The following is a 27,955-nucleotide window of genomic DNA, read 5'->3' on the forward strand; positions in this document are numbered from 1 at the left end:
GGGGATGGGTGAGAATGTTGACAGCTACTTGGTGATGGGTGAGAATGTTGATAGCTACTTGGTGATGGGTGAGAATGTTGACAGCTACTTGGTGATGGGTGAGAATGTTGACAGCTACTTGGTGATGGGTGAGAATGTTGATAGCTACTTGGTGATGGGTGATAATATTGACAGCTACTTGGTGATGGGTGAGAATGTTGACAGCTACTTGGTGACTGGTGATAATATTGACAGCTACTTGGTGATGGGTGATAATATTGACAGCTACTTGGTGATGGGTGAGAATGTTGACAGCTACTTAGTGATGGGTGAGAATGTTGACAGCTACTTAGTGATGGGTGAGAATGTTGACAGCTACTTAGTGATGGGTGAGAATGTTGACAGCTACTTAGTGATGGGTGAGAATGTTGACAGCTACTTAGTGATGGGTGAGAATGTTGACAGCTACTTGGTGATGGGTGAGAATGTTGACAGCTACTTAGTGATGGGTGAGAATGTTGACAGCTACTTAGTGATGGGTGAGAATGTTGACAGCTACTTAGTGATGGGTGAGAATGTTGACAGCTACTTAGTGATGGGTGAGAATGTTGACAGCTACTTAGTGATGGGTGAGAATGTTGACAGCTACTTAGTGATGGGTGAGAATGTTGACAGCTACTTAGTGATGGGTAAGAATGTTGACAGCTACTTAGTGATGGGTGAGAATGTTGACAGCTACTTAGTGATGGGTGAGAATGTTGACAGCTACTTAGTGATGGGTGAGAATGTTGACAGCTACTTAGTGATGGGTGAGAATGTTGACAGCTACTTAGTGATGGGTGAGAATGTTGACAGCTACTTAGTGATGGGTGAGAATGTTGACAGCTACTTAGTGATGGGTGAGAATGTTGACAGCTACTTGGTGATGGGTGAGAATGTTGACAGCTACTTAGTGATGGGTGAGAATGTTGACAGCTACTTAGTGATGGGTGAGAATGTTGACAGCTACTTAGTGATGGGTGAGAATGTTGACAGCTACTTAGTGATGGGTGAGAATGTTGACAGCTACTTAGTGATGGGTGAGAATGTTGACAGCTACTTAGTGATGGGTGAGAATGTTGACAGCTACTTAGTGATGGGTGAGAATGTTGACAGCTACTTAGTGATGGGTGAGAATGTTGACAGCTACTTAGTGATGGGTGAGAATGTTGACAGCTACTTAGTGATGGGTGAGAATGTTGACAGCTACCTGGTGATGGGTGAGAATGTTGACAGCTACTTAGTGTTGGGTGAGAATGTTGACAGCTACTTAGTGATGGGTGAGAATGTTGACAGCTACTTAGTGATGGGTGAGAATGTTGACAGCTACTTAGTGATGGGTGAGAATGTTGACAGCTACTTGGTGATGGGTGAGAATGTTGACAGCTACTTAGTGTTGGGTGAGAATGTTGACAGCTACTTAGTGATGGGTGAGAATGTTGACAGCTACTTAGTGATGGGTGAGAATGTTGACAGCTACTTAGTGATGGGTGAGAATGTTGACAGCTACTTGGTGATGGGTGAGAATGTTGACAGCTACTTGGTGATGGGTGAGAATGTTGACAGCTACTTAGTGATGGGTGAGAATGTTGACAGCTACTTAGTGATGGGTGAGAATGTTGACAGCTACTTAGTGATGGGTGAGAATGTTGACAGCTACTTGGTGATGGGTGAGAATGTTGATAGCTCCTTGGTGATGGGTGAGAATGTTGACAGCTACTTGGTGATGGGTGAGAATGTTGACAGCTACTTGGTGATGGGTGAGAATGTTGACAGCTACTTGGTGATGGGTGAGAATGTTGACAGCTACTTAGTGATGGGTGAGAATGTTGACAGCTACTTGGTGATGGGTGAGAATGTTGACAGCTACTTGGTGATGGGTGAGAATGTTGACAGCTACTTAGTGATGGGTGAGAATGTTGACAGCTACTTAGTGATGGGTGAGAATGTTGACAGCTACTTAGTGATGGGTGAGAATGTTGACAGCTACTTGGTGATGGGTGAGAATGTTGATAGCTCCTTGGTGATGGGTGAGAATGTTGACAGCTACTTGGTGATGGGTGAGAATGTTGACAGCTACTTGGTGATGGGTGAGAATGTTGACAGCTACTTAGTGATGGGTGAGAATGTTGACAGCTACTTAGTGATGGGTGAGAATGTTGACAGCTACTTAGTGATGGGTGAGAATGTTGACAGCTACTTAGTGATGGGTGAGAAAGTTGACAGCTACTTGGTGATGGGTGAGAATGTTGACAGCTACTTGGTGATGGGTGAGAATGTTGACAGCTACTTAGTGATGGGTGAGAATGTTGACAGCTACTTGGTGATGGGTGAGAATGTTGACAGCTACTTGGTGATGGGTGAGAATGTTGACAGCTACTTGGTGATGGGTGAGAATGTTGACAGCTACTTGGTGATGGGTGAAAATGTTGATAGCTACTTGGTGATGGGTGAGAATGTTGATAGCTCCTTCAAGTTCCGTGACGGGAAAAGCCTAAAAAGTTCCTTGGAGTTCCGTAATGGTTCATAGTCCCTTGTAGCTCCGTGTGGGTGATAATAAGTGCCAAGAAACAGTGAGAGAGTGAGATAGAAAGAGAGAGAGAGAAAGAGAGAGTTTTGCCTTGTTAAGTCACTCACCGACTTTCTCCTCTACGGCAAAAAGTAATTTTTGCAGCCTGAGAAGATCAAAAGGAAAAGTTTGCAACTTTTTCAACACAAAAGTTACAACACTGTGTATGATTCCAGCGAGGAGAGTGAAAGTCGATTACCGCACTCCTCAGTCCTCCACTCTGATTTCTCAGAACAATCTTCCACTCCACAGTTTTAGGAACAGGTACGATAGGGACAATCTACTGAATAGGATGGAAGGGCAAAGAGAGGCTGGGGACGGGAGATGAGACTGGATCCAATCTTATCCCCCAAGTGGGTGGTCACACACACACACACACACACATATTTGTAAACGACATGACAGAAGGAATAAACTCCGAGGTGTCCCTGTTTGCAGATGACGTGAAGTTGATGAGAAGAATTCATTCGATCGAAGACCAGGCAGAACTACAAAGTGATCTGGACAGGCTGCAGACCTGGTCTAGCAATTGGCTCCTGGAGTTCAACCCCACCAAGTGCAAAGTCGTGAAGATTGGGGAAGGGCAAAGAAGACTGCAGACAGAATACAGTTTAGGGGGCCAGAGACTACAAACCTCACTCAAGGAAAAAGATCTTGGGGTGAGTATAACACCAGGTACATCTCCTGAAGCGCACATCAACCAAATAACTGCTGCAGCATATGGGCGCCTAGCAAACCTCAGAACGGCATTCCGACATCTTAATAAGGAATCGTTCAGGACCCTGTACACCGTGTACGTTAGGCCCATATTGGAGTATGCGGCACCAGTTTGGAACCCACACCTAGTAAAGCATGTAAAGAAACTAGAGAGAGAACAAAGGTTTCAACAAGACTAGTCCCAGAGCTAAGAGGTATGTCCTACGAGGAGAAGTTAAGCGAAATCAACCTGACGACACTGGAGGACAGGAGAGATAGGGGAGACATGATAACGACATACAAAATACTGAGAGGAATTGACAAGGTGGACAAAGACAAGATGTTCCAGAGGTGGGACACAGCAACAAGGGGACACAGTTGGAAGCTGAAGACAGATGAATCACAGGGATGTTAGGAAGTATTTCTTCAGCCACAGAGTAGTCAGGAAGTGGGATAGTTTGGGAAGCGATGTAGTGGAGCCAGGATCCATACATAGCTTTAAGCAGAGGTATGATAAAGCTCACGGATCAGGGAGAGTGACCTAGTAGCGACCAGTGAAGAGGCGGGCCAGGAGCTTGGACTCGACCCATGCAACCTCAACTAGGTGAGGTGAGTACACACACACACACACACACACACACACACGCACACACACACACACACACACACACACACACACACACACACACACACACACACACACACACACACACACTAGAGGATTACACAGAACACTAATACTGGCGTATATAACAGTGCTCTCGCATAATAAAACCATGAACATATCTAAACGAGGCCCCTCTAGCTGTCCAACGTTGATAATAACCTCGTTTAACCTCAAGTATGACCCCAGGGAAGCTCAGGGAACCGGTAATGGCCCTCATGATTGTGATTGTCGGTGGTCACGATTGGGAGTGTCAGCATCACTGACCTCACAATAACCGTCCTTGTTCACCACAACACCTATATAAAATTACATTATTTTTACCTTGCTCCGATCAAACATTATTATTATTATTATTATTATTATTATTATTATTATTATTATTATTATTATTATTATTCTCGGAGGTAGAAATGTAATTATAGATGAGTGATTTTCTTGTTTTGGGTTGTGGTTTGTCGGGTTAGAGCGTCGTGAATTTTCGGCCACCATGAGGCAGGCTAAAACAACTAGGGTTCGAGCCCCCGGCTAGTCGAAGTGTTGTTATTGATATATATATATATATATATATATATATATATATATATATATATATATATATATATATATATATATATATATATATATGTATATATATATATATATATTTCGTGCAGAATATGTAAAACTGGTCAATTAGCAAGAACTCATTTAGAATTAAGTCCTTTCTAAAATTTTCTCTATAACGTTTAAAGATATGTATTTTTTTTATTTAAGATAATGTAAAAATTAATAATTTTGAACCAAATGAAGCTTAGAAAACTTAACCTTATAACTAGCGCAATTTAATTTAGCTTAATCAAACTAAATATATTTTAGATAAGTTTGCAATAATTTAATAGTAAACAAATACTGTTAGGTTCAGAATGATTTTTGCGAAACTATTGCATACATAAATTTTCGCTTGCCTTATTCGGCAAGAAGAGCGTTGCTATTTATGCCAAAATCGCAAGTGTTACCTATTCAACACGACATATATATATATATATATATATATATATATATATATATATATATATATATATATATATATATATATATATATATATATATATATATATATATGTCGTGCCGAATAGGCAGAACTTGCACTCTTGGCTTAAATAGCAACGCTCATCTTGCCATATAGGACAAGTGAAAATTTGTGTATGCAATAATTTCGCCAAAATCATTCTGAAGCTAACGAAAAAAATATATTTGATTCTGTTTCTTTAGTACTAAATTATTGTAAACGTATTTAAAATATATTTAGTTGGGTTAGGCTAAAATAAATTGCTCTTGTTATAATAAGGTTAGGTAAGTTTTCTAACATTCTTTTGGTGCAAAATGAAAATTTTTTTCATTAACATTAATGAAAAAAAAATCTTTAACGTATAAGAGAAAATTTTAGAAAGGACTTAATTTTAAATGAGTTCTTGCTAATTGACCAGTTTTACATATTCGGCACGACACGACATATATATATATACATATATATATATATATATATATATATATATATATATATATATATATATATATATATATATATATATATATATATATATATATATATATATATATATATATATAATGGGGAAGTACCACCTCTATGGCTGGAATGGGGACCCTCATCCTCAGAGAAGACAATAAACGTACCTCAGGGAAAACTCAAGGTTCTCCCCGGAGCTGTTTGAATATTTTCTTCTCCTACCACCCCCTATATTTATATTTTATGTGAACATTTATTAATAAACAAAATACATTTACAGAAAAAAACATAAACATGAATACAATGGCACAATGTATCAAAGATGATGAATTTCCTCCAGCTCCTCCGAGGCTGGACGTGAACCAAGTATGCAGCAAGCATTTCCCCTCTGGATGGCGACGCTGAGGCGCTGGAACATGAAAGTGGCTGCCCTTGGGTCCCTGGTGGTGTCGATGAGTCTGGAACCCAATTCTTTAAGGAAACGTGTGGCATTTTTTCCCCATGATCCCAAGGTCTCTGATCCCACTGGGACAAATTGATACTGTTGGCTAATGTCCCTGTACTTGCTGATCTTGTACTCCTCCCTGTGGTCAGCAGCTCCTCCCTGTCGCCCCACACTGTGCTGGATATAGGTGTCAGCCAGTGTGGACACACAGGTATAGTCCCATGCTAAGAGCTTGCCATTCTTCCAAGGATAGATGGTGATCCCGTCGGGGCGGTTTGCTGGGTTGTGGGTATTGTTTGCTGCAAGTGATCGTGGCTCCCTCTCGGCAGGGCATCCAGCTGTAGCAAGGGTTCTCTTAATGATGTCGTTGACCTCATTGTGTCTTGCATGCCAGCCCTTGGTTTTGGAACAGTTAAGACCATGTAGACCGTATTGGTCTGCTTGCACTTCGCCGCAAATACACATATATTCTGTGTGAATTGGGGCAGCAAGGCGCAGAGCCACTGCAATACGGAGGGTCTTAGGGTCGAGTCGCGTTCCCATTGCCGATATGGGAACTGTTTGGAGGAAGTCCCCGGAGTGAGGTGCACTCACAGCCTGGAGACGGGCAATCTCCCTATCTGATGTTGCAGCCCTGAGCATGTTGGCAAGCACCTTTTCAGCAATTGGGCTATCCCAGCTTGACTGTTTGTGAGCCAGTGCTGCACTAGGGTTTGGTGCTGGAGCAGCAAGAGTCTCCCATTCGGTGATGGCACTGACATAGCTAGGGTCTTCTATTCCTGCTGACTCACTGAGGGTGTCAGGAAGAATTTGTCTTATCAACTCGTTTGATGCAATGGAAGAGGATAGGAAAGCTGGTAGAGCAATCTGGGAGGATCTGCGTACTCCTAGCCCTCCAAGCCTGACCGGAAGTGAGGCTTGCAACCACTGTCCATCGTCAAGGGAAAGATTCAATACACTCTCTAGCATGGCCTTCAGGAGAGAGTCATATTCCTTGAGTTTTGGACTGGTGAAGGCTGGGGAGCATCTCAGAAAATAGGTAAGTTTTGGGGTTGACAGGCACCTGGTGAGTAGGTAGAAGGCATCGTGTGTGTCAATGTCTTTCATCCTGCTTTCCATCGTCCGGAGGTCTGAGACTTTTTTTCCTAGGATCAGATCGATGGCATTGGACCCAAGAGGAGCACCGAGGAGAGTGCTATTGGCTGGATCAATGGCTCGTGCTCCTGGTAAAACGGTACTAATATTCTGGATCAACTGTTGATTGGTAGAAACTATTTCACATTTGGTGGGGTTTAAAGAAAGTCCCAGGCTTTCTCCCATGTCTTTAATTTTACTGATGTCCTCCAGGAGAGATTCTGTTGTGCCAGCTAGGGTACCGTCGTCCAGGAACCAGATATTGAGCTCGCTGGAGAGTGCCTCCGTGACTTCCTTGATGACCAAACAAAATAGAAAGGGGGCGAGAGGGTCCCCCTGTTGCACGCCCTCACACGAGTCAATTTCATGGTCCCCAAACAATAGTTTGGAAGTCACACTATAACACGATTCTATGAAGGGATAAAGGGAAGGGAAGTTTCTATAAACTGCTTGGAGAGCAGCATCCCTTCTGACTGAGTTGAAAGCATTGGCAAAGTCCAATTTGACCAAGGCTTTTTCATAGGACATGTTTTTGATATATACTCGTGCTGCGTGGGCAGCTGCTTCACAGCCCTGTTGAACGCCGAAACCGAGCTGAGTTGGTTTCAGCATTGCAGCAGCCTCTTGACTCACCCTTCTTACTGCAGCCTTGGCGACTAGGCGCCGAAGGGTGTTACCCACTGCAATGGGCCTGATTCCGCCATCCTTTTTCCGGAGGGCACACAATGAGGCACCAAAGAAAGATCGCAGTTAGCAGGACTCGATACTGCTACTGGGGACTGTCAAGATTCCCAGGCAGCTATCTTATCCATTCAGTCTCGATTCACATTCGTCACCAGGAGCTTCATGATTCTTAACCATCACCAAGTGCCTCTAAGATTCTCACCACCACCACCATCAGTATCATCACCTCCGTCACCAGGAAGCTTCACCATCACCATCAGTGATGGTCTGCATTGCCCCAAGAATGTCGGTACGACACACATGCTACAATTCTTACTCACACAAATCTGGCAATTAAGACTACAAGAAAGATGATAACACTCACAAAACGTACACACGAAGAGGTACGATAGAGAGGTACGATAAAGCTCTTCAAGCATGGAGAAAGTGGACCTAGTAGCTATTAGCGAAGAGGAGGGGGCAGGAGCTATGATTCGACCCCTGCAACCACAAATAGGTGAGTACATGAGGAGATTGAAATAGCGTGAATCCATGCTTGAGGCTCACTGACGTGCCCGGGCTGGGGAAGAAACATGGCTTGTGAACCAGGCTGCCCGGTCTATGTGGAATTCGTGGCTGAATGTATAACAGCGCTACCTGGGAATTTTGACCGTCCCCAGTAGCAGTGTCGAGTCCTGCTGACTGCGATCTTTCTCTGTATATACTGTTTGTTTCTGCGTGGTGCATATATATATATATATATATATATATATATATATATATATATATATATATATATATATATATATATATATATATATATATATATATATATATATATAAATATATATATATATATATATATATATATATATATATATATATATATATATATATATATATATATATATATATATATATATATATATATATATATATATATATATATATATGTGTGTGTGTGTGTGTGTGTGTGTGTGTGTGTGTGTGAGTGTGTGTGTGTGTGTGTGTGTGTGTGTGTGTGTGTGTGTGTGTGTGTGTGTGTGCGTGTGTGTGTGTGTGTGTGTGTGTGTGTGTGTGTGTGCGTGTGTGTGTGTGTGTGTGTGTGTGTATGTATATATATCGGGTAAGGGGTAATCCTTGTCTAATGAGCCTGTAGAAAGATGTACGCTGATGAACATAGTTATCTCTGGAACTCTCCTCACTCCTCTTCCTCACCTACTTTTCCTGTTCGTCTCCTCTGGCAGTTCTCCTCCGCCTTTCCCTCGTCTTCCCGACCACTCCACTCTTTTATTTATCTCTCACAATCATTTCCTTTTGTGAGTTTTTTTCTTTATCGTCGAGGCTGTCGCCTCTACTGCGTCTCTCTCGATTTTCTGTAAGTATTTAGTCCTCTACCCTGGCTGGCTGACCACAACTTTCTGAAATTTCGGTCTTTGACCAGAACTTTTCTTTAATTTTGGTCTCTGCCTTTCAACTTTCTTCAACTTTGATCTCTGGTCAGAGTTTTTTTTTTTTTTAATTCGGGTCTCATGCCAAAGTTTCCTTACAGTTTGGTCTTTGAGACGCAATTTTCTGAAATTTCGGTCTCTTCCTCAGCTCTCTAAACTGGGTTTCTGACCCAAGAATTTGTTAAATTTTGGTCTCTGGCTCACACCTTCTTTCACCCTCGGTCACAGAAACTCAACATGACAACACAAGGAAAATACAAGCAACATCAACACAGACCCATGCAACACCAACACAAACCCATGCAACATCAACACAAACCCATGCAACATCAACACAGACCCATGCAACACCAACACAAACCCATGCAACATCAACACAGCCCCATGCAACACCAACACAGACCCATGCAACATCAACACAGACCCATGCAACATCAACACAGACCCATGCAACATCAACACAGACCCATGCAACATCAACACAGACCCATGCAACATCAACACAGACCCATGCAACATCAACACAGACCCATGCAACATCAACACAGACCCATGCAACATCAACACAGACCCATGCAACATCAACACAGACCCATGCAACATTTTCACCTCTTTCTCTTCACACTTCGTCCACAATAAAAAAGTATAATGCAATACAATATTACTATATGCATTAATAACAAAATACAGTAATACAAGCATAACATAACACTAGTAATACAAGAAAATTCATCATGCAATAAAATACAGTAATACAATCATAACACAACACTAGTAATACAAGAAAATTCATCATGCAATAAAATACAGTAATACAAACAAGAAAAATAGATCACGCAACAACCAACCAACCTTTCACAACTACAAAAGAAAAGAATGCAGTAGAATAAAGTAGGGATGTAGACAAGTGGAACAATCTACCAAGTGGGATTGTTGACGCTACAATCTTTGATAGCTTTTAAAAGTCAGGTTAGACAAACACATGAGTGGGAAGGGTTGGACCTGGGTGGGACCACCAGAGCTTCGCTTGATAAGATTATTGAAGATTAAGACACATGTGCAGCAGTTGGGTAACTTTAGTGGTGAAACCTTCCGCCTACACAGTAGGCTTTCTTTAGTTAAATAAAGAAATAAAGTTGGTATAATCAGTCCATCAACCAAGATTGATGGACTGATTATATCATCTTCATTTCATTACTGCTGCTCCCTTTGTAATTGACTGAAGAAGTCTACTGTGTAGGCGGAAAGTTCCATCAATAAAGTTACCCAACTGCTGCACATGTGTCTTAATCTTCAACTTGTCGGTATTTTATAACATTTTCATCAATAAGGTTAATGAAGCTAAACGACGAGTTTCCCATGAAGTGTGTTGAACAAGGTTTTGAGTGGGGGAACCAGGTGAATTTCCGATGGACCTGGCTTGTATAGGCCAGTAGACCTACTGCAGTTGATAAAACTTAGACACATGTGCAACACTTGGATATCTTTACTGAGGAAACGTTTGGCCAGACAATGGCTTCATCAGTCCTATACAAAGAAAAATGGTAAAGATCAGAAGGAGTGTGAGGTAATCAGTCCCTCAGCCTGCAGTCGCTATAACCAGTCCATCAGAATTGAAATGATACCCGAGTGTTACACCATGGTTCTCTGAACCATTTACTGAACCATTTATCTACAAGCCTAGTGCAGTGGCCCTCACTTCTTAATACAGCACAGGATCAAATTTCAATCCCTGTACAAAATAATGAAGTAATTTACAAAATATTAAATTCGAAGTCTTCGGCAACAACATTATAGAGTTAACAAAGTGTGATGCTTCACGCAATACAACAACGAATAATACAACACACCAGCGAATAATACAACACACTAACGTTATAATACAACAGATCAACGTTATGATACAACTTATAATGCAGGTGAGATTAGGCTGGGTTAACTTAATTTGGATTAGGTTAGATTAGACCTGATTAGGTTAGATTAGAACTGATTACGTTAGATTTGATTAGTTTTGACTAGGTTAGGTTACATTAGATTTGATTTTAGGTTACGTTAGATTAGGTGAGGCTGGCAAAACCCGAGCACTGAGCTGGTGCTGCAAGGTTCCCATCACCTGAGATGAAGCTGACACAAGATAAAAACATTCAGAGAGAGAGAGAGCGAGAGAGAGAGAGAGAGAGAGAGAGAGAGAGAGAGAGAGAGAGAGAGAGAGAGAGAGAGAGAGAGAGAGAGAGAGAGAGAGAGAGAGAGAGAGAGAGAGAGAGAGAGAGACAGAGAGAGAGAGAGACAGAGAGAGAGAGAGAGAGAGAGAGAGAGAGAGAGAGAGAGACAGCGTCTCTTCACCTGCCACCAGGAGGTCCCACTAACCAAACAATGGGAGCAGCACATCAAGAAATACGTGTGTGATAGCAGTAACAATTTGTATAGCAATGTTACTCTCAGCATTGGTCTCTCTCTCTCTCTCTCTCTCTCTCTCTCTCTCTCTCTCTCTCTCTCTCTCTCTCTCTCTCTCTTTCTCTCCACTCGCCCGGCCACAATTGGAGAGGTGGTGTTGAAAGTGATGCCGGGAGGAACGTCCACTTGCTGGTAACGATACGAGGAGCTGCCAGCAATGGACGGTGTAAGAGTCAGTGTGGAAGATTATAGTGCCGTGGCAGACACTGCAAGACGACCACACCACAGTGAGAGGTGAGTGTTGGGGCCGTGGCAGACACTGCAAGACGACCACACCACAGTGAGAGGTGAGTGTTGGGGCCGTGGCAGACACTGCAAGACGACCACACCACAGTGAGAGGTGAGTGTTGGGGCCGTGGCAGACACTGCAAGACGACCACACATCAGTGAGAGGTGAGTGTTGGGGCCGTGGCAGATACTGCAAGACGACCACGTCACAGTGAGAGGTGAGTGCTGGGGCCGTGGTAAACACTGCAAGACGACCCCACCACAGTGAAAATGCTGGGAGTCGTGACAGACACTGCAAGACGACCACGCCACAGTGAGAGGTGAGTGTTGGGGCCGTGGTAAACACTGCAAGACGACCACACCACAGTGAAAGTGCTGGAGGTCGTGATAGACACTGCAAGACGACCATACCACAGTGAAAGTGCTGGGGGTCGTGACAGACACTGCAAGACGACTACACCACAGTGAGAGGTGAGTGTTGGGACCGTGATAAACACTGCAAGACGACCACACCACAGTGAAAGTGCTGGGAGTCGTGACAGACACTGCAAGACGACCACACCATAGTAAGAGGTGAGTGTTGGGACCGTGGCAGACACTGCAAGACGACCACACCACAGTGAAAGTGCTGGGGGTCGTGACAGACACTACAAGACGACCTCACCACAGTGAGAGGTGAGTGTTGGGGCCATGGCAAACACTGCAAGGCGACCACAAGACAGCGAAAGTGCTGGGAGTCGTGACAGACACTGCAAGACGACCGCACCACAATGAAAGTGCTGGAGGTCGTGACAGACACTGCAAGACGACCACACCACAATGAGAGGTGAGTGTTGGGACCGTGGTAAACACTGCAAGACGACCCCACCACAGTGAAAGTGCTGGGAGTCGTGACAGACACTGCAAGACGACCACGCCACAGTGAGAGGTGAGTGTTGGGGCCGTGGTAAACACTGCAAGACGACCACACCACAGTGAAAGTGCTGGAGGTCGTGATAGACACTGCAAGACGACCATACCACAGTGAAAGTGCTGGGGGTCGTGACAGACACTGCAAGACGACTACACCACAGTGAGAGGTGAGTGTTGGGACCGTGATAAACACTGCAAGACGACCACACCACAGTGAAAGTGCTGGGAGTCGTGACAGACACTGCAAGACGACCACACCATAGTAAGAGGTGAGTGTTGGGACCGTGGCAGACACTGTAAGACGACCACACCCCAGTGAGAGGTGAGTGTTGGGACCGTGGCAGACACTGTAAGACGACCACACCCCAGTGAGAGGTGTGTGTAGGGACCGTGGCAGACACTATAAGACAGTGAGAGGTGAGAGCCGTTGTCGTTGCTGGGGTCGTGGCAGATCTACATAGGTAGAGCCATCACAGTACACACTGTGAAGAACAACTGTGAACACAACATTGAACACGGTGTGTAGACGCACTACAGTACACAGGAAAGAACAGTGAACGGTGAATACAGTGAACAATGGACATGGTGTGTAGGCGCAACAGAGTGACACCATGCACATTAAAGCTTGTACAAAACTAATCTACCCAACTAGATGACGTTTCGGTCCTTCCTGGGCAATTACTACACCTGTTAGTCTGCCCTAGGCCATTATTATAAGTTTCGGTCCCTCCCAGATCATAATTACACTTTTCGATCTTTCCTTGAACATTATCAAGGTCCGAAACAGACGTAACGTCTCGTTTTCATTTCAAATTTGAGGGTTACTTGCCACTTATTGCAAAGGAAGTAACAAGGTCAGTAGACTGCAAGATGTTGTTACTGCCAGATTAACGCTAGGCTACAAGTATCTCTGGCAAGGAGGCTTGTGTGGAGATTAACGCTAGGCTACAAGTATCTCTGGTAGGGAGGCTTGTGTGGAAATTAACGCTAAGCTACAAGTATCTCTGGCAGGGAGGCTTGTGTGGAGATTAACGCTAGACTACAAGTATCTCTGGCAGGGCGGCTTGTGTGGAGATTAACGCTAGGCTACAAGTATCTCTGGCAGGGAGGCTTGTGTGGACATTAACGCTAGACTACAAGTATCTCTGGCAGGGCGGCTTGTGTGGAGATTAACGCTAGGCTACAAGTATCTCTGGCAGGGAAGCTAGTGTGGAGATTAACGCTAGGCTACATGTATCTCTGGCTGGAAGGCTTATGTGGAGATTAACGCTAGGCTACAAGTATCTCTGGCAGGGCGGCTTGTGTGGAGATCAACGCTAGGCTACAAGTATCTCTGGCAGGGAGGCTTGTGTGGAGATTAACGCTAGACTACAAGTATCTCTGGCAGGGCGGCTTGTGTGGAGATTAACGCTAGGCTACAAGTATCTCTGGCAGCAAGGCTTGTGTGGAGATTAACGCTAGGCTACAAGTATCTCTGGCAGGGCGACTTGTGTGGAGATTAACGCTAGGCTACAAGTATCTCTGGCAGGAAGGCTTGTGTCGAGATTAACGCTAAGCTACATGTATCTCTGGCAGGAAGGCTTGTGTCGAGATTAACGCTAGGCTACATGTATCTCTGGCAGGAAGGCTTGTGGGGAGATGTCAACACATAAAATGGAAAGTGTGTGGACAGAGACAGGACCATACACTGGAACACTATATCTAAGAGCGTCTAAACAAACCTGCAGACGAAGTCTGAGATATTTTATCATTGTTAATGGTAAGATATCTCGAATGCCGAGACTGTATCCACATTTTGCGTCGATTAGATAATATACTTAGTTTTTTAATGTGTCTCTATTCTGTTTTATTTACATTAGCTATACAAAGTAATTGTAGTATATGAAATGAGTGCAGTAATTTTTTGTGATGTAACTATGTTCAGCGTGGTCTGATAAAGATCCATTGTGACCTGTGTAATCCTGTATGTGTGCACTACCGCTCACAAGATGAACATGGGGTGTACGATAAACTGTTGAGGTGCAGGAGCACCACGGGACATTGTTATGAGTGTCAGTGGTAAGGTGCAAGATAAGACGGCAGATGTTACAGAAAGTAAATGATGAAATGGAGGCAGGAATTTCATGGTTAGGACACACACAGTAACAATAGAATAACTCACATCAACGTTGACGCCAGGAACCAGGAAAGTGCTCTTAGTAACGTTGTTAGCTGGGATGAACTGATAGAAGAGTTTCTCTCCCTTGTACCACTTAAGACTGTAGAGTGTAGCATTGTCCAGCTTATATCTGCACCATAGTTCAGCCCTCGACCCTCGCACCTTATATTGTGGCACATGTACCTCCTGCATCTCCAGCGAGGTACCGCAGCCTGGGGAATAAGATGGTGTTATTACTGTGGTACATGTACCCATTGCATCTCCAGCGAGGTACCGCAGCCTGGGGAATAAGATGGTGTTATTACTGTGGTACATGCACCCATTGCATCTCCAGCGAGGTACCGCACCCTGGGGAATAAGATGGTGTTATTACTGTGGTACATGTACCTCCTGCATCTTCAGCGAGGTACCGCAGCCTGGGGAATAAGATGGTGTTATTACTGTGGTCCTTGTACCCATTGCATCTCCAGCGAGGAACCGCACCCTGGGGAATAAGATGGTGTTATTACTGTGGTACATGTACCCATTGCATCTCCAGCGAGGTACCGCAGCCTGGGGAATAAGATGGTGTTATTACTGTGGTACATGTACCCATTGCATCTCCAGAGAGGTACCGCACCCTGGGGAATAAGATGGTGTTATTACTGTGGTACATGTACCCATTGCATCTACAGCGAGGTACCGCACCCTGGGGAGTAAGATGGTATTATTACCCTGGGAGCAAGATGGTGTTATTACCCTGGGAGTAAGATGTTATTACCCTGAGGAGGAAGATGTTATTACCCTGGGGATCAAGATGGTGTTATTAACTGTGGGGAGCAAAATATTATTACCTTGGAGGCGGTGGAAGATCGTAACTTCCTTGGGAGGAAATCCACCCTGGGGGGAGAAAGATACTCTTACACTCTGAAATGGGAAGTGGATGTAAATCTCTAAGAAAGTCGTAACCTGTAAAGATATATATATATATATATATATATATATATATATATATATATATATATATATATATATATATATATATATATATATATATATATATATATATATATAGATCTATATATATATATATATATATATATATATATAAGCGATGATCAACATACACTAACCTCAATAGAGATCTTAAAAAAGTAAATAAAGGAAATCTGCTTTTTAAAGAATTTCAATGTTTCGAGTATAACTTGCTGAATAAGGAGCAGGACATGGCAAAAAAAAGAGAGAGAACTCTAAAGTTTCCAGTAATAAATTACATTAATTACAGAAAGATTCCGAATTCCTTGCTGGTAGAATTACTTTAAGAATAGCATTTTTTATATCTCTTACAGTAAGAATTCTTTTATTTACAACTAGAACTCTCAGTCAAGCGGCTGAATCTTTCCCTAATTTTAATACATGATATATATATATATATATATATATATATATATATATATATATATATATATATATATATATATATATATATATATATATATATATATATATATATATAGCCTTATTTAGATAAGGCTAAAGAGGTCTTTGTGGCATTTATGGATTTGGAAAAGGCGTATGACAGGGTGGATAGGGGGGCAATGTGGCAGATGTTGCAAGTGTATGGTGTAGGAGGTAGGTTACTGAAAGCAGTGAAGAGTTTTTACGAGGATAGTGAGGCTCAAGTTAGAGTATGTAGGAAAGAGGGAAATTATTTACCAGTAAAAGTAGGCCTTAGACAAGGATGTGTGATGTCACCGTGGTTGTTTAATATATTTATAGATGGGGTTGTAAGAGAAGTAAATGCGAGGGTCTTGGCAAGAGGCGTGGAGTTAAAAGATAAAGAATCACACACAAAGTGGGAGTTGTCACAGCTGCTCTTTGCTGATGACACTGTGCTCTTGGGAGATTCTGAAGAGAAGTTGCAGAGATTGGTGGATGAATTTGGTAGGGTGTGCAAAAGAAGAAAATTGAAAATGAATACAGGAAAGAGTAAGGTTATGAGGATAACAAAAAGATTAGGTGATGAAAGATTGGATATCAGATTGGAGGGAGAGAGTATGGAGGAGGTGAATGTATTCAGATATTTGGGAGTGGACGTGTCAGCGGATGGGTCTATGAAAGATGAGGTGAATCATAGAATTGATGAGGGGAAAAGGGTGAGCGGTGCACTTAGGAGTCTGTGGAGACAAAGAACTTTGTCCTTGGAGGCAAAGAGGGGAATGTATGAGAGTATAGTTTCACCAACGCTCTTATATGGGTGTGAAGCATGGGTGATGAATGTTGCAGAGAGGAGAAGGCTGGAGGCAGTGGAGATGTCATGTCTGAGAGCAATGTGTGGTGTGAATATAATGCAGAGAATTCGTAGTTTGGAAGTTAGGAGGAGGTGCGGGATTACCAAAACTGTTGTCCAGAGGGCTGAGGAAGGGTTGTTGAGGTGATTCGGACATGTGGAGAGAATGGAGCGAAACAGAATAACTTCAAGAGTGTATCAGTCTGTAGTGGAAGGAAGGCGGGGTAGGGTTCGGCCTAGGAAAGGTTGGAGGGAGGGGGTAAAGGAGGTTTTGTGTGCGAGGGGCTTGGACTTCCAGCAGGCATGCGTGAGCGTGTTTGATAGGAGTGAATGGAGACAAATGGTTTTTAATACTTGACGTGCTGTTGGAGTGTGAGCAAAGTAACATTTATGAAGGGGTTCAGGGAAACCGGCATGCCGGACTTGAGTCCTGGAGATGGGAAGTACAGTGCCTGCACTCTGAAGGAGGGGTGTTAATGTTGCAGTTTAAAAACTGTAGTGTAAAGCACCCTTCTGGCAAGACAGTGATGGAGTGAATGATGGTGAAAGTTTTTCTTTTTCGGGCCACCCTGCCTTGGTGGGAATCGGCCAGTGTGATAATAAAAAAATAAAAAAAATTATATATATATTTTAACACATCGGCCGATTCCCACCAAGGCAGGGTGGCCAGAAAAAGAAATACTTTCATCATCATTCACTCCATCACTGTCTTGCCAGAAGGGTGCTTTACACTACAGCTATAAAACTGCAACATTAACACCCCTCCTTCAGAGTGCAGGCACTGTACTTCCCATCTCCAGTACTCAAGTCCGGCATGCCGGTTTCCCTGAACCCCTTCATAAATGTTACTTTGCTCACACTCCAACAACACGTTAAGTATTAAAAACCGTTTGTCTCCATTCACTCCTATCGAATACGCTCACGCATGCCCGCTGGAAGTCCAAGCCCCTCGCACACAAAACCTCCTTTACCCCCTCCCTCCAACCTATCCTAGGCCGACCCCTACCCCGCCTTCCTTCCACTACAGACTTATACACTCTTGAAGTTATTCTGTTTCTTTCCAATCACTTTAAATGACCAAACCACCTCAACAACTCTTCCTCAGCCCTCTGGACAACAATTTTGGCGATCCCTCACCTCCTGCTAACTTCCAAACTACGAATTCTCTGCATTATATTCACACCACACATTGCCCACAGACATGACATCTCCACTGCCTCCAGCCTTCTCCTCGCTGCAACATTCATCACCCATGCTTCACACCCATATAAGAGCGTTGGTAAAACTATACTCTCATACATTGCCCTCTTTGCTTCCAAGGACAAAGTTCTTTGTCTCCACAGACTCCTAAATGCACCGCTCACCCTTTTCCCCTCAACAATTCTATGATTCACCTCATCTTTCATAGACCCATCCGCTGACACGTCCACCCCCAAATATCTGAATACATTCACCTCCTCCATACTCTCTCCCTCCAATCTGATATCCAGTCTTTCGTCACCTAATCTTTTTGTTATCCTCATAACCTTGCTCATTCCTATATTCATTTATAATTTTCTTCTTTTACATACCCTACCAAATTCATCCACCAACCTCTGCAATTTCTCTTTAGAATCTCAGAAGAACACAGTGTCATCAGCAAAGATCAACTGTAACAACTCCCACTTTGTGTTAAATTCTTTATCTTTTAACCCCACACCTCTTGCCAACACCCGAGCATTCACTTCTCTTACAACCTCATCTATAAATATATTGAACAACCACGGTGACATCACACATCCTTGTCTAAGTTCTACTTTTGCTGGGAAATAATCTCCCACTTTCCTACATACTCTAACCTGAGCCTCACTATCCTCGTGAAAACTCTTCACTGCTTTCAGTAACCTACCTCCTATACCATACACCTGCAACATCAGCTACATTGCCCCCCTATCCACCCTGTCATACACCTTTTCCAAATCTATAAATGCCACAAAAACCTCTTTAGCTGTATTTAAAGTGTTCACTTATATGTTGCACTGTAAACACCTGGTCCACACACCCCCTACCTTTCCTAAAGCCTCCTTGTTAGTCTGCTATCCTACTCTCCGTCTTATTCTTAATTCTTTCAATAATAACTCAACCATACACTTTACCAGGTATACTCAACAGACTTATCCCCCTATAATTTTTGCACTCTCTTTTGTCTCCTTTGCCTTTATACAAGGGAACTATGCACGTTCTGCCAATCCCTAGGTACGTTACCCTCTTCCATACATTTATTTAATAAAAGCACTAACCACTCCAAAACTATATCTCCACCTGCTTTTAACATTTATATCTTTATCCCATCAGTCCCAGCTGCCTTACCCCCTTTCCTCCTTGCCCTATACACGATATCACGGTTTCCCTATCTTCATTAACATTTAACAATTCCTCAAAATATTTCCTCCATCTTCCCGATACCTCTAACTCTCCATTTAATAACTTTCATCTCATATTTTTAACTACCAAATCCATTATATATATATATATATATATATATATATATATATATATATATATATATATATATATATATATATATATATATATATATATATATATATATATATATATATATATATATATATATATATATATATATGTATATATATATATATATATATATATATATATATATATATATATATATATATATATATATATATATATATATATATATATATATATATATATATATATATATATATATATATATATATATATATATGCAATAAGATACCACACGACTCTTCAGAATGTTTTCGATATATATATATATATATATATATATATATATATATATATATATATATATATATATGTATATATATATATATATATATATATATATATATATATATATATATATATATATATATATATATATATATATATATATATATATATATATATATATATATGTATATTGAAGTTTTATTTTTAGCTATATCTGAAGAAATATATTGTGAGATACTGATCTATGTGTGAGGCCCTCAGACATATTTATCCATCTATGAGACCATTTTATCTTGCTATTCTTTCTAATATAATATATTTAGATCGTTGTTCTCTTCATACTCAAGGTATATACACTGAGAGGTATGTATACCTCAGCGTATGTACACTGGGAGGTGTGTATCTAATGTATATCCACTGTATAGACTGAATGGTGTGTATATCTCAATGTATATACACTGAGATGTGTGCATCTCTCAGTGTACATACACTGAGATGTGTGTATCTCTCAGTGTACATACACTGAGATGTGTGTATATCTCAGTGTTCATGCACTGAGAGATTACCTTAATTCGTGTATTAGGGACTGCAACATTCTTGATATTCAGCGTTACCGACCCATGGTGCAGTGGACAGACTAAACTTAACAGACTTCGGCAATCATCACCTAGCTACTTAACTTACCTAACAGCTTGAGTAGGATGAGTAGGGCGGTGAGTGCGTGAGTGTGCAGTGGAAGACTCATGTTGACAGGTGATGGCAGGTTTTGAGTCTGTGGCGTCACATCCTCACCAGCGCACCTGGACACACAGATGTTGATGGTGACAGAGGCAGGTGTTCACGTTAAGGTGTGGCCTCACATTCTCACACATATTGATGGTGACAGAGGCCGGTGTTTAAGCTCCGGAATCACATCCTCTCCAACACACCTGGACACACAGACACATTTTATCAGTAAAACTTTTTATAAATAATAAAACCATGAACTACAACTATAAATATATTCCATTATCTCACAGGGCAGCTAAAAAAAAAATCAGTCACCCTTACGTGGATTGGGGCAATTTTTTTTTTTGGGGGGGACAATGAGTTGTAACGAAAATAAACAAATAATCAGAATAAGCTTTTATAGGGACAGACTTCCGCTCTGTGCAGAGCTTCACCAGGTCTTGATAAAGATCTTCACTGAGCGAAACGTTGCCCCAATAAAGGCTTGTTCCACAATCTGTTTCTTCACTGTATCAGGTGGTATAACATCTGCCTTCACTATACGTCTTCCAGAGTTACATCTCGATGGAATTTCTCTGTTTCCATAATGCCATCATGGGGAGTAATAGTAATGCTAGTACTACCATTATTAGTAATAAAGAGTAATAATAATGCTAGTACTACCATTATTAGTAACAACAGTAATGAGTGCTACCATTATTACTAACAAAAGTAATGCTAGTACTACCATTATTACTAACAAAAGTAATGCTAGTACTACCATTATTACTAACAAAAGTAATGCTAGTACTACCATTATTACTAACAAAAGTAATGCTAGTACTACCATTATTACTAACAAAAGTAATGCTAGTACTACCATTATTACTAACAAAAGTAATGCTAGTACTACCATTATTATTAATAAAAGTAATGCTAGTACTACCATTATTACTAACAAAAGTAATGCTAGTACTACCATTATTACTAACAAAAGTAATGCTAGTACTACCATTATTATTAATAAAAGTAATGCTAGTACTACCATTATTATTAATAAAAGTAATGCTAGTACTACCATTATTATTAATAAAAGTAATGCTAGTACTACCATTATTACTAACAAAAGTAATGCTAGTACTACCATTATTACTAACAAAAGTAATGCTAGTACTACCATTATTATTAATAAAAGTAATGCTAGTACTACCATTATTATTAATAAAAGTAATGCTAGTACTACCATTATTATTAATAAAAGTAATGCTAGTACTACCATTATTAGTAATAAAGAGTAACAGTAAAATAGTAATAGTATTGCTATTCAACTAATTTTTTATCTTATTTCATGAAGTTTTTTCCTATCAGTTCCTTACATTCATAAATATATACATACCAACATACATGCATACGTTCATACATACATACATACATACATACATACATACGTACGTACGTTCATACATACATACATACATGCATATGAGTGCGCAGTGTACTCGCAGGGTCCAGATACTTTTACTTAACTAAGATAAGAAGAAAAAGATTCAGATATTACATAAGGAGCCAGAGGAGGGAGAGAGAGAGAGAGAGAGAGAGAGAGAGAGAGAGAGAGAGAGAGAGAGAGAGAGAGAGAGAGAGAGAGGAGGGCTGGGATTGCTTACATTGTCTCATTATCAGAATCCAATAAAATAAATGACGTGCCCAAGAGCTCTTCCAATCCTATTATTATTATTATTATTATTATTATTATTATTATTATTATTATTATTATTATTATTATTATTATTATTATTAATGTTGTTATTATATTCCTATTAATGTATATTCAAGTTTATTCTTTTCTCTAAGGATGAGGGTCCCCAGGACAGTTCTAGAGGTGGTACCTCCCTATATATATATATATATATATATATATATATATATATATATATATATATATATATATATATATATATATATATATATATATATATATATATATATATATATATATATATATATATATATATATATATAATGAGGCAAGCAATATAAGACAAGATAACATTGTACTGAGGCAAATGATAGAGATTTTTCTTTATTCAAAAAGAGAGGAAAACGTATGAAAAATTATATTTGAATATTCAATATCTATGTAAATTTTTTTTCCAAACAATAATTGCTCAAGTCCCTGAGGGATACAGACGTATTACAGCGGGATACCTGTACTCACCTAGTTGTACTCACCTAGTTGAGGTTGCAGGGGTCGAGTCCGAGCTCCTGGCCCCGCCTCTTCACTGATCGCTACTAGGTCACTCTCCCTGAGCCGTGAGCTTTATCATACCTCTGCTTAAAGCTATGTATGGATCCTGCCTCCACTACATCGCTTCCCAAACTATTCCACTTACTGACTACTCTGTGGCTGAAGAAATACTTCCTAACATCCCTGTGATTCATCTGTGTCTTCAGCTTCCAACTGTGTCCCCTTGTTACTGTGTCCAATCTCTGGAACATCCTGTCTTTGTCCACCTTGTCAATTCCTCTCAGTATTTTGTATGTCGTTATCATGTCCCCCCTATCTCTCCTGTCCTCCAGTGTCGTCAGGTTGATTTCCCTTAACCTCTCCTCGTAGGACATACCTCTTAGCTCTGGGACTAGTCTTGTTGCAAACCTTTGCACTTTCTCTAGTTTCTTCACGTGCTTGGCTAGGTGTGGGTTCCAAACTGGTTCCGCATACTCCAATATGGGCCTAACGTACACGGTGTACAGGGTCCTGAATGATTCCTTATTAAGATGTCGGAATGCTGTTCTGAGGTTTGCTAGGCGCCCATATGCTGCAGCAGTTATTTGGTTGATGTGCGCTTCAGGAGATGTGCCTGGTGTTATACTCACCCCAAGATCTTTTTCCTTGAGTGAGGTTTGTAGTCTCTGACCCCCTAGACTGTACTCCGTCTGCGGCCTTCTTTGCCCTTCCCCAATCTTCATGACTTTGCACTTGGTGGGATTGAACTCCAGGAGCCAATTGCTGGACCAGGTCTGCAGCCTGTCCAGATCCCTTTGTAGTTCTGCCTGGTCTTCGATCGAGTGAATTCTTCTCATCAACTTCACGTCATCTGCAAACAGGGACACCTCAGAGTCTATTCCTTCCGTCATGTCGTTCACAAATACTGTGTGTGTGTGTGTGTGTGTGTGTGTGTGTGTGTGTGTGTGTGTGTGTTTTCTATTGGGCTTTTGTATTTACCTGTTTGTAATCAACAACTTCATTTGGAGGGTGATGCTCCCTACCTCGTGAGTTATGCTCCTTTATTTTGCTACTGTGAGCTCAAATTGGTATTTATGGGGTTCAAGTCTACTGTGTCGTTTTCCTGTTCATTCCACTTCCTGAAATTTGTAGAATTCTGTTGTTAGATTTCAGTGACTGCAGGATAGTACCTGTGTGTCCTCTTCTCCTGGATCCTTCGCTGGAAAAGTCTCTCCTTAAACCTTGTCTGTTTCAAGAAGTATTCTGTATGTTGGGATCATATCTCCTCTTGCTTTGCTATATTTCTACATTAGTACAGTACGTTTAGGATCACCCAACAGTCCGCTTGTACATTCACTTTACGTTCTACTGTGTATATTCACTTCAAAATGCGAAATCTTAAAGGAATTGTAAATCCTAAATACTTTCTAGACTCTGTTGTTTGTGAAGCTTAGAGCATTACACCGACTAAGTGTAAATGTGTTTACACTGTGTAAGTGTAAACATCACACTGTGAGTGTAAACATCACACTGTGTGAGTGCAAACATCACACTGTAAGTGCAAACATCACACTGTAAGTGCAAACATCACACTGTAAGTGCAAACATCACACTGTGTGAGTGTAAACATCACACTGTGTGAGTGTAAACATCACACTGTAAGTGCAAACATCACACTGTGTGAGTGCAAACATCACACTGTAAGTGCAAACATCACACTGTAAGTGCAAACATCACACTGTGTGAGTGTAAACATCACACTGTGTGAGTGTAAACATCACACTGTGAGTGCAAACATCACACTGTAAGTGCAAACATCACACTGTAAGTGTAAACATCACACTGTGTGAGTGTAAACATCACACTATGAGTGTAAACATCACACTGTGTGAGTGTAAACATCACACTGTAAGTGTAAACATCACACTGTGTGAGTGTAAACATCACACTATGAGTGTAAACATCACACTGTGTGAGTGTAAACATCACACTGTGTGAGTGTAAACATCACACTGTAAGTGTAAACATCACACTGTAAGTGTAAACATCACACTGTGAGTGACTGTGAGTAAACATCACACATCACACTGTGAGTGCTGTGAGTGCAAACATCACACTGTGTGAGTGTAAACATCACTATGAGTGTAAACATTACACTCCGTGAGTGCAAACATCACACTGTGAGTGTAAACATCACACTGTGAGTGTAAACATCACACTGTGAGTGTAAACATCACACTGTGAGTGTAAACATCACACTGTGAGTGTAAACATCACACTGTGAGTGTAAACATCACACTGTGTGAGTGTAAACATCACACTGTGTGAGTGTAAACATCACACTGTGAGTGTAAACATCACACTGTGAGTGTAAACATCACACTGTGTGAGTGTAAACATCACACTGTGAGTGTAAACATCACACTGTGAGTGTAAACATCACACTGTGTGAGTGTAAACATCACACTGTGAGTGTAAACATCACACTGTGTGAGTGTAAACATCACACTGTGAGTGTAAACATCACACTGTGTGAGTGTAAACATCACACTGTAAGTGTAAACATCACACTGTGTGAGTGTAAACATCACACTGTGAGTGTAAACATCACACTGTGTGAGTGTAAACATCGCACTGTGTGAGTGTAAACATCACACTGTGTGAGTGTAAACTTCACACTGTGAGTGTAAACATCACACTGTGAGTGTAAACATCACACTGTGTGAGTGTAAACATCACACTGTGTGAGTGTAAACATCACACTGTGAGTGTAAACATCACACTGTGTGAGTGTAAACATCACACTGTAAGTGCAAACATCACACTGTAAGTGTAAACATCACACTGTGTGAGTGTAAACATCACACTGTGAGTGCAAACATCACACTATGAGTGTAAACATTACACTCCGTGAGTGCAAACATCACACTGTGAGTGTAAACATCACACTGTGAGTGTAAACATCACACTGTGAGTGTAAACATCACACTGTGAGTGTAAACATCACACTCCGTGAGTGCAAACATCACACTGTGAGTGTAAACATCACACTGTGAGTGTAAACATCACACTGTGAGTGTAAACATCACACTGTGTGAGTGTAAACATCACACTGTGAGTGTAAACATCACACTGTGAGTGTAAACATCACACTGTGTGAGTGTAAACATCACACTGTGAGTGTAAACATCACACTGTGTGAGTGTAAACATCACACTGTGAGTGTAAACATCACACTGTGAGTGTAAACATCACACTGTGAGTGTAAACATCACACTGTGTGAGTGTAAACATCACACTGTGTGAGTGTAAACATCACACTGTGTGAGTGTAAACATCACACTGTGTGAGTGTAAACATCACACTGTGTGAGTGTAAACATCACACTGTGTGAGTGTAAACATCACACTGTGAGTGTAAACATCACACTGTGAGTGTAAACATCACACTGTGAGTGTAAACATCACACTGTGTGAGTGTAAACATCACACTGTGTGAGTGTAAACATCACACTGTGTGAGTGTAAACATCACACTGTGTGAGTGTAAACATCACACTGTGTGAGTGTAAACATCACACTGTGTGAGTGTAAACATCACACTGTGTGAGTGTAAACATCACACTGAGTGAGTCTAAATGCTTTCAAGGATTACTACACACTGTGTTTTTCGTTTGATTTTTATTTCCAGAACACACAATTCTCTCTGTGTGTTCTTTTAATATTTCTCTCACTTTGTTTCATTTTTCAAAGTTTTTATACATTTTAATTACTAAATTAATTATATATTTTGCATTCCTAAATAAGTTAACCAACCACAATGATGGTTAAATTAACCAACCACAATGATAGTTAGGTTAGTATAACCAGCCAGAGTGATAGCCAAGCTAGTATAACCAGCTAGAGTGACAAGCTAGTATAACCAGCTAGAATGATAGGCTAGCATAACCAGCAAGAGTGATAAGTTAGTATCACCAGCCAGAGTGATGGTCAGGCTAGTATAACTGGTCAGTGATGGTCAGGCTGCTATAACTAGTCAGAGTGATGGTCAGGCTAGAATAACTAGTCAGTGATAGGCTAGTATAATCAGCCACCTTTTCTACCTTCTTTTCTACCGTCTTCTGGGAACCTCACACTGGGAATGCGACATTCCCCAAGGATTCTGAAGACATTCTGTGGCATTCTACGACTTGGGAAATCTGGGCAGTTTTGCTCCGTCAGTCCAAGTTGGGTTTTCCAATACGCTTGGTAGGCAGAGGCATTATACTTCCTCTCGGGGAACCAAAGCTCACTGAAAGGGAGGTTCATAAGGGGATAAGGGAGTTAGTGGAAGATTTTAAGGGATAAGGGAGCCTGCAGTATACTACCATGATCTACAGCAGGGTTCCCCAAGTGATCAATATCTACCCCTAAGGGTGGATGGGACTATCGGCTGGTAGTCAAAAGGGATCAGTAAATGTGTAGGGACGTGCTGTGTGTCTGTGACCTTCCACTTAAAATAATACACTTTGAGGACCTGGAGAAATTTACTTACCTGACTGGATTCTTACAACAACTGATTTGGAAATACAAAATAGAGACATTGACTCTCGATTACAGGAAGAATTCATTGATGTGACGATGTATCAGGAGGCAAAAGCATCATACAGAAGTGAAAGCTTAAGTGTCTGTTGAAGCAATGTAAATACTGTGGGTAAATACTCCCGGCTTTGCGCAGTGGTTGACTCATTTTTACTTGCTTTCCCAAGTTTGTACATGGTTGAAGCTGGTTGTAGCCTTGCAAATACAATTCTAACTAAGCAGAGGAAGAGACTGAGCCTAGAAGAGCGTGGTGATTTACCAATAAAACTCATTAATCTTCAGCCAAATATCAGTGACCTTCTTGACGACCATTAGATGTATTCTTCCCGTCAATGATATCAAAGCTTCAGTACAAATATTGTATATTCAATCTTATATTTTTTTCATAATTTAAGTATTATCTTTATTCATGAAATTATTATTATTATTATTATTATTATTATTATTATTATTATTATTATTATTATTATTATTATTATTATTATTATTATTATTATTATTATTATTATTATT

At 41.0% G+C, this 27,955-nt stretch overlaps 1 protein-coding gene across 1 annotated transcript in view; it reads right to left on the minus strand.

Annotated features, from left to right (window-relative positions):
* LOC138852638 (uncharacterized) overlaps positions 1-20,857 on the minus strand; it is a 91,262-nt gene extending 70,405 nt beyond the window's left edge. Inside the window, exons 1-2 of the mRNA XM_070084579.1 lie at positions 20,616-20,857; positions 14,906-15,114 (exon numbers count right to left, since the gene is read on the minus strand). Coding sequence (XP_069940680.1) covers positions 14,906-15,114; positions 20,616-20,676 — 270 coding nt within the window. The 5' untranslated portion in view covers positions 20,677-20,857. The remainder of the gene's footprint in view (positions 1-14,905; positions 15,115-20,615) is intronic.
* Between the last annotated feature and the right edge of the window lie 7,098 nt (positions 20,858-27,955).

This window comes from Cherax quadricarinatus, chromosome 13, assembly GCF_038502225.1.
Source record: "Cherax quadricarinatus isolate ZL_2023a chromosome 13, ASM3850222v1, whole genome shotgun sequence".
Classification (NCBI taxonomy): domain Eukaryota; kingdom Metazoa; phylum Arthropoda; class Malacostraca; order Decapoda; family Parastacidae; genus Cherax; species Cherax quadricarinatus.